We start from the raw sequence: 18,362 nt of genomic DNA on the forward strand, positions 1-18,362 counted from the left end.
CTCAAAAGGTCAGACGCAGTTCTCATGAGACAACCTTTTCTTTCACATTGTTTATCAACTCACTAATGGGTCAAACTTGAGGGCCATCACATCTCACAGCTCATCAGAAATACTACACCAAACATCTCGGTTAGATGTAAAATTACGCAAAGATGGCCTCCTAGGCAAAAACATCAAAATGACTTAGATTTCTTGATTCGTTTTTAGATTCATTCTGATTAAGTATATACTGGCTATTTTGTTGCTATGGCATCTCAAGAGGGACAAACAGTAATATTGCCCGTTTTTCTAGATTTTCAAGCGAAGGTCTTTTAATGGAGTATGCGAGACAGAGACGTTAGCGTCGCCTAGCCGAGTTCTGCTAGGAGCAAACCGAACCTAATATGTGGGCGCCTTACAGCTACATTACACGGCTACTCTATTTCACTATATATGTCTACATATCATATGCGCCATAAAAAGGTTGCACTTTCTCACTACACGCATATACGAGCGTTTCTGCATCCCACCAGTAGAAACGGGCCAGCTACATTTCCTGGTTGTAAGCAAACGACAAAGAGAACAGCCCCGTGGAGGTGTATCGAATTGATGTGAGACATATCAAAATGTCTGTTTGTAGCCAGAGGACTTCGAAACAGAACAGTAATCTCAACTGATGGGGTTGCCATGTCATCAAACTTTGAAAAGTGATGCTATTCCATCGATGTTCTCCTTCACTTCAGAGGAAGGCATCAGCCAACATTAGCGCAGTAGAAAATAAGTCAAGCTGAGGTAACGTTACCTGGCTAACGAACTACATGTGTTTATCTAAACCAACATCTAGCTAGCTTTCATAAGACGCTGGCTAGACATTCCAAATAATATGAATGTAATTAGCCAGCTGCTATCTGGTGATGTAACTTTGCAAGTTAACCTTAGCTTCGTTAGGTTACATTAGCTCGCTAGCCAACTGCCGCAGAGGATAATATAACTAACATTGTGTTCTATTTAGAGTCCGATCCCATCAACACCTGCAGTGGCATCAACATCAAGCTCAGTACCAGGAACATCTATCACCTAAAATCTTACTAAAATCGCACAGAAAACAGTACCGGAGCGCCAAGTCTAGGATCAAAAGGCTCCTTAATAGCTTCTACCCCCAAGCCATAAGACTGCTGAACAATTAATCAAATGGCCACCGGACTATTTACATTAGATACATTTTTCCATGACTCAATGATGAAGAAATAAATATACTGGAACTAGGCATAAACATAGTCCGTGGCTTGTCATAGCTGGTGTGTTTACGAATGGGCTACAACTTGTACTGTAGTTCTCTCTGTAATGTGGAGGCATAGTTGATTGAAGGCTTGAAGACTAAATTTGAGAAAAGGCAGTATTAGTAAGGGGCTGGTATGGGTGACTAACTGGTGGGTATTGTGTTTGAAGGATAGTATGCATGAGGGGAGTGGGTGGATATAGTACCTTGTTTGAGTGTGTATTGATGGCACCGCCCATGGCGGCATTTTCTGAGCTAGACGCACCAACAACACATAAAGCCTCACATAATTCTGCCCCAAAACAACAAAAATGTCTCTCAACCAATGGCATATGGGCTTTTTAGGTGAGCGCTGAAACCTCCCTGTGATAAGCAGTGCCCACTTTGTCAAAGGCGCAAAATATTTTTCTTGTCCATTCCCAGCCCGCCTCTCCAGGGTGCTGTTAGGAGAGGTCACAACGGCACTCCACCAACGTTCCGTCTCAAAAATAATCTAACATAAATTATGTAGCAGATAGAGTATGTGGACTTTTTCTGTAGCCTACAGGCTGGAGATAAAAGGTAATGAGATGGACACTTCATACATCATGCAGGTTTCTCCGATCAAATAGCCTAACCTAAATGGCGCTCAATCAAAAGAAAATGTGCTGTAATGTTAACATATCCTAAAAAGAGGACAGGTCAAAGGAAAATGGACAATCTGGAATGGACAATCACAACTGTTGTCCAGGAGTTTAACCCCATTGTCATGATCAGTGGTTTCAAGTTTTAATCTGTACATTTTTGACAAGCTGATCATAGCGAAAAAGAAAATACTTCTACATTTCCCACTGTGTAAACACATTGCAAATAGGCTCACGATAACTCCTGATAAAGTTGGGTAGCTGATATTAAGAGCTTAATTAGCCCAATTGATTAGTCACAGGAATSAGGACCAATAAAYCCAATGCTACAGGCGGTGGGCCTACCACATGGATGGGCATTCATAAACTGTAGGCTAGTAAGCATGGACCGATGCCTTTTAGATGTTTATTTTTGTGCAGTTCGGACCGGCCTTGATTTCCACATCCACGGACATTGGTTTTTGGTCCAGTCCGGACCAAACATGACCCAATCACAGATGTCTATGTTTGGTTCAAATTTTGTCTGGTCTGGACCAGCCTTGATTTGGCCCCCAAAATTATTTTTTTTCAACTTTCATTCAGAACAAAAAAAATTGCCTGATTTCAACAACCGGGAAAAAAGTATTTTTCAAAGTCCGGAAAAATATATATTTTAAACATATGAAAAATACTTTTTCACCTTTCATTCTGAACCTAAATCGAACAAAACTTCAATGTCATTTTGGTACTGGGACTACTCTAGTTTTGCAGGGGGCCTGCGTTTTTTGGTTTCGCCTTGGGCGGCAGAACAGCAAGGACCAGCCCTGATTGATGGGAACAAAGTAGTAAGATGTTGGCTAATCACTGACTACTGTGTGTCCTACAGACTAATCCTTCTGCTGCTGCTAATGACCTTGACACCAGTTTTAGTAGTACAGCGCCCGTAGACCCGTAGAATAAGRTCAACATCATCTGATTTTGAAACAAGCCAGGACAGCCAAAGGTATTTATGAAAGCACAATACCGTCAAACAAAATAGCCATTATAAACTGGGTGGTTCAAGCCCAGCATTATGTTGGTAAACCAGTTTAAAAATAGCAATAAGACACATCGGGGGCTTGTGATATATGACCAATATACCATGGCTAAGGGCTGTGTCGTAGCACTCCGTGTTGCGTCGTGCTTAAGAACAGCGCTTAGACYTGGTATATTGGCCATATACCACACCCCCTCGGCCTTATTGCTAAAATATACTAAGCTGTCTACAAGACCTCCTCAAACTTTTTACACCTTTGCAGTCAGTTCTTTGGCATGGGGGAGAGGGGCTGTTAGTATACTCTCCTAGCCTATTCACACTGTAGGTGATCATACACAACTAGACTGTCTACAAGTCAAGTCCCCCTCAAACTTCTCACATATTTGCTAACAGCCCATTTCAATGCCCCATTATTGACTCTGAGTATAACCAAACACATAACAGTCTACTGTACCCTTTTTTGTGTACAGACGAACATGGTTTAATGTATGGCTACACATCAGTTTTCATGTTTTATACATCCTCATGATCKGTCTTCAGGTCAAATCAGTTGGTGGTGAAGAACATCGCCAAAGCCTGCTAACCAGCTGCCATTACCCAAAACACAAGAGGTTCAACCAGTTGAAGAACATTCTGGAACCTGCCTGGAACATTCACCCAACACAWCATCCATATTCAGTTAGACTGAATTAGTATAATATAGAATGCCTAGTATGCTCACAACTGCATTGCGGTATAGACATTGCTATCTGTTGTACATAATATTTTGTGTGTACTGACAAGTGACTAAATGATTCCGGCTGCATCTGAAACCAATTAAGTGTTGACTTCAACTTCAGGATCAAGTCATTGTGATATTCATCAAATGTATTTGGATGAACTAGCTACAATCTTATTGCTAAAACAAATGATGCGGGGAGTTGGTTAATCATTTAAAATAATTTGTTGGCAAGTAAACATGTTTCAATGAAACAGTAGATTGGTCTGTCAATATAGCATATAAGTAGACATGGCTTGTAATCAAGACAGCGTTTATTTGCTCTGGAGACAGATGKGTTTACACAGCAGTATGCAGGAACAGTCATGGCAATGTATGACATACAGTAAAAGAAAGATACCATTAACGCTTATAACACTAGTTCTAAAAAGGGAATACTTGCATATGGTGTGTTTGGGTGCTGCAGTGAGGTGTTCGGAGTCACTTTGACACAAGGAAAGATTGTTGTTAGGGGACCTTTCACATCTCCTCTTGAGTCAACTTCTTTGTGTCCAAGCGGTATTGTCTGTGAGAGAAAGGCAAAAAACACTATTAGACATTCATAGGCAAAAACCACTATTAGACATTCATAGGCAATCACTGTGTACTGTTTGTATTCCTACTGTAGCAGCATGGTGTAGAATGAGACATCCCACAGACACACACTAGCTAGCTAGAACACACGGGTATAGTTACTCCAAGACTAAAGAAAGCCAAAGTAATTTCTTTACTCTCTGCCATCATCATCAAAACACTTCTCCAGTTTTGCTCTGACAGGCACTGAGGCTAACTAGGCTAGTTGGTTAACTAGCTATAACGTTAGACTACAGTACATTTTAGGTTTAGCAAACACAGCTAGCTTGGCTTGTAGTGATACTAGCAAGCCCGGTTATTGCCGAATCGATCATTAAATTGTACTGTACTGAACAACACTGSCACGTGTAAAATGAAAGGTTATATTGCTACCTGGCTACTGACAGCAAAACAACTTACTCGTTTGTTACTTGCCCTCCTGAGTCCTGGTCCAGCTGGTCTAAGCTGCCACCGCTGCTTGCRGGTCTCGCAATTATTATTTATCCTTGCTGTCTCAACTTGTCTTCAGTGTATTCCGACTCAAATAAATAGGGCTGCATGTTCCTAAAGAAAAAATWAATATTGTCCAGCTCTTCTTGGAAAGAGGAATCATCAGTAGCAGCCATTAGCTAGGTTTCCTCCAATTGGCGACAGGTTCTCATAAAAAAATAATAATCTGCATTAAGAAAATATGCGCATTTTACCACCAGTGGTGCGTTTACACCAAACAGACTTGTGGATAAAAATTTGTGCGCGATGACGTAGTGCACACAAAATTTACTTTTTAGGTACCGAAATAAAAATCTAATGTTCAATGTGTTTCCATCACATTTTCAACTCGACCAATACTTTTGTCACAAAAACATTTCGGGTAAATAAGAATGTTTCTAAACACTTCTACATTAATGTGATTGCTGCCATGATTATGATCATCCTTAATGAATCGTGAATAATGATGAGTGAGAAAGTTAAAAACGCAGAAATATCATTCTCCCAAGACATGCTAACCTTTCATCAGTGGAGGGGTGGGATCTAACTTTTCTCACTCATCATTATTCACGATTCATTCAGGACTATCCGTAATCATGATAGCATACACATTAATGTAGAAGTGTTTAGAAACATATTCTGTTTGTATTTACAATGAAAGTGATCAATACATTATTTACAATTCATTTCTATTGGGTAAAAAAATAATCTGAAACACAACCACAACAAACAACAAATGCATCCAACAAGTTTGTAGTCACAAACTAGCTGTAATCATTGCGTGCTAGGAATATGGGACCAAATACTAAACTTGACTACTTTAATACACATAAGTGTATTTGTCCCAATACTTTTCGTCCCCTAAAATGGGGTAATATACACAAAATGTGCTGCAATTTCTAAACGGTTCACCCGATATGGATGATAAAAATACCCTCAAATTAAAGCTGACAGTTTGCACTTTTAACTTCATAGTTTTTGTATCATTTCAACAAAAAAATGTGTCACTGTCCTAAAACTTTTGGAGCTCACCATAGCTCCAGTGAACCTGTAAACTAGTACATTAGTACATCCCCTATTTTGAAAAGCCTGCCTTCGAGTGTCGGGAACAATTCATTGGGCTCCCGTCAGGCTGTATTTAGTCTCTTTACAAAGCCAGGCAAAATGAGTCAACCTAAAAATCCAGCAATGTCCTGGCAGATAGTCCAATGGCTCTTTTTTTATTTAACTAGGCATGTCAGTTAAGAACAAATTCTTATTTACAATGACGGCCTACACCGGCCAAACCCGGACACCGCTGGGCCAATTGTGCTCCGCCCTATTGAATTGATTTTATTTTGGGTAACAGACATATACAACAAAATGTACAATGTGGACCCAGAGGATATCACTTGAAAGCATTAATTAAAACACTTGTTTCCTAAGTGGCCCTCGATGGTAAAAACAATAACGCATATAATGGGACTCCCAATCACGAACAAGGACAACCATATCTACTCACTGCTAGCGTGATCATGCAATTGGCAAAACACAAAGGACACACTAATTGCAACAAAACATGACTCCATTCAATTTTAGATCAGACAGCAGGCTTAATCAATCAATGACGTCATTGGTTGAACTCTCCCGGCGCAAAAAAAAAAAAATCGAGCTATAGTGCATAATTATGTGTGGGGGCACCCTCTTATCACTCATAATTATGTGGAGGCTGGAAAAACACCCCATAAAGTGTCTATTGGTGAAGCTTCCCTTTAACAGTCCCATTCTACAACCCCATTATTTGCCAAGGTCTTTACATATAAAGATCAACCTTAGCCAATAGCAATGTGTGCAATGATTATTATGTGCAATGTCTTGACTTCTGTGTGGAAACGCATCTGTATTTCCTGATCTTTTTTTATAAAACATTTTTATTTCATTTATWWTTATGTTTGTATATATAATATTTTTCTTGTTTGTATGTTCACCTGCCCAGGGACTGCAGACAGAAATTAGCTGTTGGCTAAATCTGGTACAACAAATGTGTACTGAGAGTGTACTGAGATTGTTGTACTGTACATTGTCCCTCTTCAAATAATGTATTTTTTCAGAGAAAAATGTAGAATTTAGAATGTTTGCTTGTGATATAAATCATTGTTGCTATGGCTTTGCAATTCATATACAAGGGACTCTAGATTTCTAAATGTTTGGTTAAATTGTTGCGACAAGATGAGGAGCCAATACAACGAGGGAGGGAGGCAGGTGGACACCGGTTGCCAGTCAAATCACAGGACCATTCGTGTTTGTAGCCAGCGTGGGAAATGAACACCCGCCAAATGAGGGTCGATTTTGGCATTGGCGGGTAAGAATGTCTGTTTCACAAGCCACATTGGCAGGTGGTCATACACAGCTTTTGGGCACAGTTTTTTAAAATTCCAAACCCCAAATGTAGAAGCTGGTGAAATTGACCTGAAAGGCTACTAAAGTGTGACTTTGTCCTCGTGTTTCTTGGTTAGTTGCATCGTTTTGTCACACACTAGGTTGTTTTTCAATATTAGTTTGAATTTGCTGCAACTCTCTGCTGCTAGCGCAGACACAGATTATCATCTCTGACAGACAGACACAGAGATTATCATCTCAGACAGACACAGAGGCCAGCTGAACATATTTGTTTTGCTCCTAAATGTATTTGTGTGCTCCTAAATATCAACTCATGTAGTCCTTGTAAAAAATGTCAGCGTTACWGCCCTGAACTAATAATAATAAATAAGCCATATCACTCAGCATTTTGTTGGCAGGGCAGGCACTTTGTTTACTCTGATTGATATTCAGTTGTAGAACTGTTTATCAGGTTTTACGTTTTTAATCAAAGTTATTTATTTTAACCTACAGTACATTGGTTAAAACACTCTGGTCACAAAAATGTAATTAGCGATATACCACATTACTTCWTACTAGTAATACATTTCTTGTTTTAGAAATATTACAAAACACGCTCATCAGTTATTTGCAATACATTTATGGTGTAATTATGATGGAAAAATATTTTGGCTGGTAAAAAATCTGAGTGGCTGGTAGATGTATAAATCTACCTGCCACAGTGTCTGGTGAACCAAAAAGTAAATGTCCCACCCTGGTTGTAGCCTGTCGAGAGGGCCTATGTTATATCTAAAAACCATGGATATCAATAAAGAAATTCAAGTTATGTGAGGCACCTTATCCTCACTGTGGTCAGGATTATCATATTCGGTCTGTCAATCATGAATTTAACCATATCTAAGCACTCTGATGTAGAGAACAAAGATTGCCCATAGGGTGAAACAAGTAGCCTAAATGATTGAACATGGAAAAGATAATCTCAATCAACAAGACAGTCCACAGGATTCCTACTCTCGAACATGATGAAATATTGATTATTGAAGGTTTCTTTAAAGAAAATACTCATTAAACAACCGCTGCTCCCGAGTGGCGCAGCAATCTAAGGCACTGCATCTCAGGGCTAGAGGCATCACTACAGACACCCTGGTTCGATTCCAGGCTGTATTACAACCGGCCATGATTGGGAGTCCCATAGGGCGGCGCACAATTGGCCCAGCGTCGTCCGGGTTAGGGTTTGGCCGGGGTAGGCCGTCATTGTAAATAAGAATTTGTTCTTAACTGACTTGCCTAGTTAAATAGACATTTAAGAAAATATATTTTAGACTTTGTTTACCAGCTAAATAAGGCAATATGATTATTTATAGATCTTCATCAAATATTTAATCTACATTCTTAGTCTGTTGGTTAGTCTGCTAAAGGTTTTATTTCTATATATAAAACATATATATTTTAATACTCACTGGAATCACAGTCTTCATTGGCACAGTTTGTCTGTTCTGTGGGAAGGTCCTGAAACTTCACAGGAACGTACAGGGGTTCACTCTGAAGTAAGAAAGAAAGTCTTCAACTAATGCACTCAACTAAAAGCATTTCTTATCATCACATTCARTACAGTATATTCAGCCAGCCAACAGTAAAATCTAAATGTGAGTCAGGGAGAATACAAAAAGCAAATCAATTATACTCACTAAGGTATGGTCATTCAAACTGGTGTCGTTGATACAGGGGGTAAAGTAGGCCTCGGCATCAGCAAACTGTGGGAAAATACTGTAGGTTAGACTGGGCTGTTTCATCATAGCACATCAACATTACCTTACTATCAACAACCACTACCAAATATACTGCATGCGCTAAGCAACAATTTATCTTTAGAGGGAAACAACAATGTTTCGTTGCCCCCATGTGGTTGTGGGATGTCAGTGCTATACGTACAAAGGCAGCGTGTCGTCCCCGAAGACTGCCCGTGCACTGCTGCCTCCATGGCCTCCACAGCAGGAACCCCAGCAGGTACAGCACAAACATGGAGGTCTTGGTGAACGTGCTGAAGAAGGGCTTATTGTACTCCTGCCGCTTGAATATGTACTGGGCGAAAATAGAGGTCAAAAAAGTATGACTTACTGTTCAAATGTCTGGCACTTCAAAATGATACAGTGCAGAATAAAGAAACAAATAATTAGGGTGAAGTCACTTTGAAACTATTGAGATGTGGCTATTCCTAGTACAGGGCGGGGGGTATTAAAAATGTCTGGATAGACATTATGAGCAACATGGTGAAAACGTGACCCCACTAGTAGGCGAGGTGGAGCTACTACCATATTCCTAGTCAATCCTTTCAAATCTACACAAGTGCCTATGGGGTAGGGGTTAGCGGTCAAGCATTGTCGTATAATTGAGCACTAGTCTTAAGATTGAGCATATTATCCGAAATAAAGGGTGCCTATCCCAGGCCACCCATTTCTGGATTGGTGCTGGTTTTCATTTCTCCCTGTACACTGTAATTGTCTGTAAATTGCACCTGCCAATCAGTTCCAAGCAAATACAAGAAGTAGGAATATGGCCCACGAAACCAGGGGAGATGTGCACCCCTGGTCTACAGGAAGTGCTAGTGTCTTACTGAGGTGAGCTCAGAGGAAGCAACCCAGATGATGTCCACCAGCACGAGGATGACCACCCCCAGGGCCATGCGTCTCTGCTGGGCCACCGTGCTGCTCTGAGAACCAATCCGGTTCATGATGAACACCCACACCATCTGGACAAACACAATCATGTTATTACACACACACATTTCAAAACTGTTCATAAACAAATACCAAAAACAGATGTCTGGGAGATGTTCTTCAGATGTGACAGTGACAGTACCTGGAAATTCTAATACAGGATTCTAATACAGAACAGGCAGGAATCTGAAACCGTGTCAAAGTAGATAATGAGAAACACTGTCCAACAATCCTATAGGGAGTGCACAAAACTCATCAACCGCAATCTACTATACGTCATATTGTTATACAACACCGAACGTTACTGTTTGGGTCAAAATCCATATAGATATCTGAAACCCAGACAAAGATGTTATAGGCTATGCCTAGCTGTTTGGTGACAATGGTTTCACAGGACACAAGACACAAGAGCTGCCTTTTCTTCAGAGCTGCCTCAACCAAAACTTATTTGTGACGTTACAAACTAATTTTAACACATTCTAACATCTGTACACTTTTCAACTGGTTTACCCACAAATATTAGAGTTTACAATTACTTTTTAAGAACTCTTTAGGATCTTACCGGGTCGACCCCAGGAAAGGCGCGTTGGCTCTAGGAGTTGCTGTGCAGACCAGTTCAGGAAAGAGGAACACCAACATGGGGCTTCACAGGCAGCATACTTCACATGCAATGAAACGGGGAAAACAAATAAGAACCTGACAATGTTCAATATCATAGCTAAGACAATTCGAAACCTATTTTTTTTTAACAGAAAGACAGGCAGGAGAAAAATAAAAATAAATCTATCAGCAGAAAAGAGGTAGGCCTCCACACAGACGAGTATGACGGGACTATTCACTGATTAGTCTGAAAAGTCATTGATGAATTATGCTATGCTCTCCTAATAAAAACACATAAGCCTACATCATTCCTACTAGATTTGACTAAATGCTCATTTTTGCACCACCTGAGTAAACACATCTAGCTCTCTCATGGGTGTACTTACTAGGAAGCAAACAYGCCAAAACAGGGACCAACCTGAACTTGTCCATTATGAAACTGTTTTAGTTGGAAAATGCACCAYCACTAATGCACCAGATCTTGGAGGGGAAACCAGAGGTGCCTAAGGGTCAGAGCTAGGTCCTTTTGAAACATGGCCTATCCACAAGGGGACTTGAGAAGACTCATGAGACCATAGACCTACTGGTAAAATGCACCTGACATGAGGGGGGTACTTCAGGGGTACTCTGGGTAGAGAAGAAAAAAACAGTTGGTGGTACAGTAACCGAAAAAGGTTGTGAACCACTGGATTAGCAGACAGGGAGCGGCTCATGAATGAACGCATTCATTGTTCTAATGTTTGCTCAGTGTTGCCTTAGCTATGCTYGTCTACTAGGGAGGAATCATGTATGCTAACGTTACAACTATGCAGAAGATTTGCATTATTTAACTAACGTTACAAAGTAGCCCTTCATCCACAGCAACATCAAAGAACTGTGGAGTAAATTCCCGAAGGTCCGAAAAAAAATCCTGGTGTTTTTAGCCAAGTAGCTAAATCGAATAATCACGGTCAAGGAGGCATYCACAAAATACATTTGTCAAAGGGGTGAGAGGAATTTGACACGTCACTCRGAGTCTGACAAATGACTGTCTGTAACACTATAACGTTAGTTAGCGGTAGTGATTGCGAAGGTGCCCTTCATTTGATAATCAGATCTTTCTAWGCAGCTCACTAGCTCGATTCATCATTCATAGGACAAACAAGAGCGAAAGAGGGGGTAGTTAGCTTGATAACTTACTAACAAGATAAACCATTTCTTCCTCTGCTCGCAAGGACTCACGAGCTTGTTAACTAGCTGCAACATCATGCCGATTAGACAGCAGTTATCTAATTTAGCTAGTTAGTTTACCTGAATTAGTTTAAAATTAATGTAAAAAGATATTTTTGCAATATGGGAACTGCAGTACTAGAGCCATTATTAGCCAACGCGTGAACTAACTAGCTTTCTCGATGTTTACAGCTAACGTTAGCTACAGAGTAGCTAGTTAACGTTACCGTCAACAAATCATTCGTATTAAACGTTACCTAGCTAGCTAGATGGTAAGTAGGTTTCGTTCTATTTGACGTGGTCGGTCATTCTTCGTCTTTGCAGGAAAATAAAATTGCTTGATCATCGGTAATACATGTACAGTGTGCGATGATAACACATATCTAAACAAACTGGTTTTGTTGTAAACATTAACAATCCTTATGATTCCTGCTCAGGTGACTCTTCTTAGTCATTTAATTAAGACGCAGAAACTTCTGGGATATGTAGTCTTAATTTGGCGCCATGTAGAATATTTTATACTCAACAAGACTTCATTTCCCATGAAGCAGCTAGAGTGCAGCTGGGGTTGGTAGAAAATCTACATTTGACATGTAGGCCTACACAGAATCAAAACATGTATATGGGATGTATATTTTGTTGACATGTACAGTATACAAAATATATACATTAATAAAATCAAGACATATATTTTAGGAAATACTATATATCACAGTATTTTTATTTATTTAAATAACAGTTAAACCACCATCAATCTAAATCTACATGTCATTGGAGGCATGTGTCAACATTAATTTATCAAATTTTACACAATGAATTAATACAATTGTTGAAGCAATACTATAATGGCTACCATATTCCACACAATAGATTAATTGCATTTGTTGAAGGAATACTACACCATATATCAGAGTTATTTTGAATAAAATAATTGCAATAGACTAGTGCACACGCCTGAGAAGAGGACCATTGTGATATTGCAAGCTTTTAGAAATCCATAATCCATGCCCTTTTTCTCAGATTTGTCAGAAAAACAAAGACAGTGGGAACCAGACAGATCTTTTAGAGGTCCTCAGGTGCAAGTGCTATTTGACATACTGCATCTGTCTGATGATAATGATGACCCATTGTATCTGATGACAATTTTGTTAAGGTCTATAAAAAAAATAAAAAAAATGGAAAATGATGGAATTATATGAAAATTAAGTGGGATGAAAACAACACACAATACAAATTAGTATATGGCAACATAGACAAATTGGAAGGAAGTCAAGTATATATTGACAAATTAGATTAATCCATTGACTAATTCCAAACTGTCTAATGCATATTTGTATTAGAATGCAATGGCTTAATTATGTAGCTTGCACTGTAAAACTCATTCCTGGCCCAGAGCTCTCTGTTCATCATATATGCATAGTCACTTTAACCATATCTGCATGTACATACTACCTCAATCAACCTGACTAACCGGTGTCAGTATATAGCCTCGCTACATTTATAGCCTCGCTACTGTATATAGCCTGTCTTTTTATTGTTGTTTTATTTCTTTACTAACCTATTGTTCACCTAACACCTTTTTTTGCACGATTGGTTAGAGCCTGTAAGTAAGCATTTTACTGTAAGATCTACACCTGTTGTATTCAGCGCACGTGACAAATAAACTTTGATTTGATTTGAGCATGTGTGTGTATATAAATTAGGCCAAAGGTCAGTGACTGAGATGTTGTGTGTATCTCACACTACTGCAAAATTATATTATTTTATTAGATGTTATTAAGGCACAACCACCTAAAATAAAAAAGTAAATTACGTCATAATTTCCTCAATCAAAGTTTGTACCAACAGATGTAGCCTATTTAACAGACTATCATTTTAGAATATGCATAAAATGCATCTTCCAATTGCAACGTCTGCATATGCCCACACATTCTCCCAAGAAAAGTTTATATTTTTAATACCCTCAAACACCAATATCTAATTTTAAAATAGACCATCATCACTGTCAATTGTGAATGATAATTCTTCACCTTTTCATTTGATTGATCTCAATCAGTTTCATGGGAATATGCATTTAGATCTTCTTGAATTACCATTTTGTGAGCAAATAAGAACAAATGCTGTTCATCTATTTGCCTTTTCTTGTATTTCCAATCAAAGCATATATCCTGCCAATTGAGTGGTGCTCTCAGTTTAGTTTTGGCACATCACTTTTTTGTGACTGTCCAGTTTCAGCTAACTATCCTAAAATCTCATTAGAAGTTAGGTGTTTTTGGTGTAACAGTATAGGTATATGCCTGCTATGCTATGCTATTATATTCAGTTCTGTTATGTATATTCATAATCTTGCAAGACATTCATTTATGGAGCGATTTCATTGCCAACAGAAATTGTACTTGAATTCGATACTTTTGAATTTTTATTCAAATATTGAATTTTAATTTAATATTTTTGAATTTGTAAAGCACAAATCTAATCATTGAATTCCTAAATTGACCTTGTATTTCATGATTTGAAATTTAATTGAGTGAATATTGCATTCAGTTTAACATTACTATTTAGTTTAAAATATATGTTCAGTTTCAATATGGTAGATACTGCATTTATTGTCTGAGTATCAAGATTCCAAACTATCATTTCAAGTTTCCAAAACTTCTCAGATGCATTCAGGTCCGTGTGCTTATGGGTAATTCATATTTCCTTTCATCTCAGCAAGACCAAACAAGAGGAAATTAATCGTTTTGTAATTGTTCTTGTTGAAAACCAAAACGAAAATGTTATATCAACTCGTTTTATCGTTTATGGTTTACAAATTGGGCATCGAGTAACAGAAAACGAATAAAGACAAAATGTATATACAGATATATATATTTTTACCTGGAAGTACACGCCCCCTAATATAATATTCATGGTGCATACCGTGTGTGTTTACAGTCTGGGTTGATCTTAAGTGTCCGCCGCACATAGAAAGGATTAGAAGTTTGTGTGACAGGAAGATACAAATAGTAATGTTAGCCAAGATGCTTAACTTATCATGTCAATATAACGAACAGTTGGCTTGCACTACTTTCCTAGCTAGCATTAGCCGGCTAACGTTACTGCTGACTAACTAGCAGGCTGGCTAGTGGAAGTAAACAAGTCCCTCATGCTAGCTAATAGTTTACGTTAGTCCCTCAACCTGCTAAATTACAAAATGAAGCGGCACGGGCAGAGGTACCTGCTGCAGAAAGGTGAGATTTATACACTGCCTTACCAAGCAAAAAGGCAGTAACTGCTCATAGCGTGGAACTGAAAAAAAAAAATTGATTTATTTTATTTTATATACCTTGGTTTCACAGTAACTTTATGCAGTTATTGCTAACATGACCCCCATTTTATCCAAAACACAATAGAGGCAAGATACTTGCCCGCATGTATTTAATGTAGCAAAAAATAAGAACTCATTTTCGACCAAATGAGCAATTACTGCCTTTTTGCTCTTCCACAATTACCTCAACACCGGTGCCCTCGCACATTGACTCTGTACTGGTACCCCCTGTATAACTCTGTACTGGTACCCCCTGTATATAGCCCCGGTATTGTTATTTACTGCTGCTCTTTAATTATTTGTTATTCTCATCTCTTAATTTTGGGGCGGTGTATTTTCTTAACTGCATTGTTGGTTAAGGGCTTGTAAGTAAGCATTTTATTGTAGGGCCTACACCTGTTGTATTTGGCGCATGTGACATAAAATTTGATTTGCTTGGTAGGGCAGTACAATACTTTCTGTAGCAACTAAGCTAGACCTTCTGTTTAGCTTGTGCTTATTAACTGAGTAGCCTAATAATGAACTTTAGTTACTGTAAATAGTTACCTAACTGACCCTTTGCATAGCTATTTCTTACCCATTTCAATACAACAATATCCAGTGAAGCTACAGTCAATGTTGATATTGTGTGTGTGGGCTCAGAATGTGCCTGCAGGAGGACACAGTATGGCATCTCAGCAGATTATCATGAACTTCATCCAGTTACATCTGCCAATACAATAACTTAAAAATCAGCCATTTTTATTGGTGTCCCACTCTCTCTCATTGACAGGACCATTCACACAGTCCAGTCACTTAGCCCTATCCAGAAGCTCTCCAGGGCCAAGCAAAAAGCCTGGCCCCATGACTAAGTTTGCATATCTCTCTAATCCTGCTGTACCCTACCATGCTGAGACCATCTGTCTCTAGAACAGGTTTTCTAGGTTTTGGCTCAATAAAATAAAGTAATATATATATCCCACCAATCTCTGTCCTAATTTCAACAATGTGTACTAATGTGGTATACCATTTTTTGTAGTAAATCTCACTCATTTGTGCATCTGGTCTGGAAACCCAGTCATATTTTTTCAACTTATTTTCAACTTCACTATTCAAAATGGTCTGGCTGCTCCCATATTAATTATATGCTGAAAGTAGGACTTAGTTATAAAAGCTCTCATATGGTGTTTGTCATTAGAATTTTGGTGGGCACAATTAATTTGACTAGGATAAAAGAGGACCTACTGCCTGATGCCTCTGGATCTGCAGATGGATACAGAGAAGATATTGTCTCAACACTTACCTTCCAATCGGTGTTGGCAACTCAATAGTACTGGAAATGACACCCTTCAAGTACTGAGCAAATGTCCAAATGAATGAAATGCCCTTCATTTGCATTGCGAATGTTGCTTTGGTTTTTGTGACCAACAGTACGAATGTAAGAGTGGTAACTCAAATTATCAAAGCTGCTATAATCCAAATTGAGCAGCTTGAGTGCCATTACTCAGTGTTGAAGTCATTAAACCCACATTTCTGAAACGTTTAACCTGCTGTGCTCTCCTCCCTATACTAAACCTGAAATGCAACACACCCTCCTGTTTCGTAAAATGAAATATGAACACAGACCAGTTTACAAGCTATGTGTAAAATATAACACCAGAATTGAATGACCATCCCGTTGATATAAATCAACTCAAAACACTATAGACCTGGAGAAAGTGACTGCCGAATATGAGAAGTCTATCACTAAACCTGCATTGGAAATACTTATGACATATGTATTAATCATAACAGATAATGGCAATGCACCATTCTACACATATCTACGAGTGATATCAAGGCTGTGACAATACATCTTGATATGGCCTATAGTGGTGACAGACTGTACTGTCAAACAAAGCTGAGAGAGAGTGAAAGACTAGAGATGTAGCTTCATTCAACTCACTGTAGTTAGCCAGTAAAATATTCTAGGCTATGTTTTGCTGGCATTTTTACAAAGCTTTTATGCTCTCTATTAACCTCATTTGAAGTTTAACTGTGGTACAATAATACACTGAGTCCATAATGATATGGAATATGGGGTTATTAGACACATACATGAACACGTACATGAGTAAGTCTTTGTCAGAGCTAACAAGCCACAACTGAATGATGCTTGTAATTTTGTTCTAAACTCAATGAAAACAAACAAACAGGCCACTGGTCGATCTAAACACATCTGCGAGTGATATCACTGAGCTGTGACAACGCATCTTGCTATGGCCTATAATGGAACAAATTTATTTACTGTCAAACGGTAGACTATTGTGTGCTTAACTTTCAGAAACATTAACACTGGAAAAAATAGTTTGGGAAATTGTCAAGGTAGATCTTTCATCACCGCCAGGGCTTCCCCCAGACCGACCACCCGTTGGGTTTCTAGTGGACCCTTTGCCCGGCACTGTGATAAGTTCTGTGCACACTCTGTCCCACAGGCATGGCKCTCCATCTCTCATTGTTCTATCTGTGCTTGAATGTTATATTAGGGGGTGTGTACTTCAAGGTACAAAAATAAAATAGGATACATTTAGTCATTATTTGTCTTCTGTTATTCGATGCCCAATTTGGAGACCACAAACGAGAAAACAAGTTGATATCCAATTTTCGTTTTGAACTTGAAAAATTATAAAACGATACATTTCCTCGTTTGGCCTTGCTGAGATGAAAGGAAATAGGAATTATCCATAAGCACACGGCCCTATTAGGAATAAGCAACAGATCTTGATGAGTGTTATTTTAATGGGTTGGAACGCCCTCCATGGTGCTGAATGGACTGCCAGGATCGCGCAATGATATTAAAGAAGTTGAACCAACTTGTGGTGCTGAAGGATAGCTCTGACATTCGGCCAGTTCAGGAACAAACAACAATTTGCAGTATAGCCTAATAGGCCTACGACTACGTGGTATAGCTATTTGTAGGCTATAGCCTAATGTAAATACAAATAGATATAGCTTAATATCATTGCACTGTTTGCAAGGAGAGACAGAAATAAACACTTTCTTCTGAAACTCGTCAGTCTATTCTTGTTCTGAGAAATGAAGGCTATTCCATGGGAGAAATTGCCAAGAAACTGAAGATCTCGTACAACGCTGTGTACTACTCCCTTCACAGAACTGCGCAAACTGGCTCTAACCAGATTAGAAAGAGGAGTGGGAGGCCCGGTGCACAACTGAGCAAGAGGACAAGTACATTAGTGTCTAGTTTGAGAAACAGACGCCTCACAAGAATGTTAAATGTGTTTCCTGTCAGGTATTTTAATTATCTGTATTGTCTACTTCATGAATGTTTGTGAAGTCTTGATTGTGGTTGTTTGTAATGTCTTGTTAATTGGTGTTGGACCCCAGGAAGATTAGCTAGCGTATGGTGTTAGCTAATGGGGATACAAGTCCTCAACTGGCAGCTTCATTAAATTGTACCTGCAAACCACCAATCTCAAC

General features: G+C 38.9%; 1 protein-coding gene and 1 long non-coding RNA gene across 5 annotated transcripts in view; one reads left to right on the top strand and one right to left on the bottom strand.

The window, feature by feature from the left end:
• The window catches only part of LOC111973639 (solute carrier family 35 member F5), a 29,422-nt gene extending 17,368 nt beyond the window's left edge, over positions 1-12,054 (bottom strand). For 2 of the 4 annotated variants that reach the window (XM_024001020.1, XM_024000998.1), the window contains exons 1-7: positions 11,857-12,054; positions 10,353-10,449; positions 9,933-9,976; positions 9,688-9,822; positions 9,006-9,155; positions 8,762-8,827; positions 8,534-8,615 (exon numbers count right to left, since the gene is read on the bottom strand). In XM_024001020.1, coding sequence (XP_023856788.1) covers positions 8,534-8,615; positions 8,762-8,827; positions 9,006-9,155; positions 9,688-9,822 — 433 coding nt within the window. In that variant the 5' untranslated portion in view covers positions 9,933-9,976; positions 10,353-10,449; positions 11,857-12,054. Of the gene's footprint in view, positions 1-8,533; positions 8,616-8,761; positions 8,828-9,005; positions 9,156-9,687; positions 9,823-9,932; positions 9,977-10,352; positions 10,450-10,808; positions 11,034-11,856 lie in introns of those variants that run through there. The other 2 variants (XM_024001013.2, XM_024001004.1) reach the window with 2 other exon arrangements.
• LOC139028716 (uncharacterized) lies at positions 247-5,015 on the top strand. Its single transcript, XR_011480961.1, has 3 exons — positions 247-771; positions 2,747-2,863; positions 3,437-5,015. It is a non-coding gene; the product is annotated as an uncharacterized lncRNA (long non-coding RNA).
• Positions 12,055-18,362: the final 6,308 nt, after the last annotated feature.

Source organism: Salvelinus sp. IW2-2015, linkage group LG2 (assembly GCF_002910315.2).
Source record: "Salvelinus sp. IW2-2015 linkage group LG2, ASM291031v2, whole genome shotgun sequence".
Classification (NCBI taxonomy): domain Eukaryota; kingdom Metazoa; phylum Chordata; class Actinopteri; order Salmoniformes; family Salmonidae; genus Salvelinus; species Salvelinus sp. IW2-2015.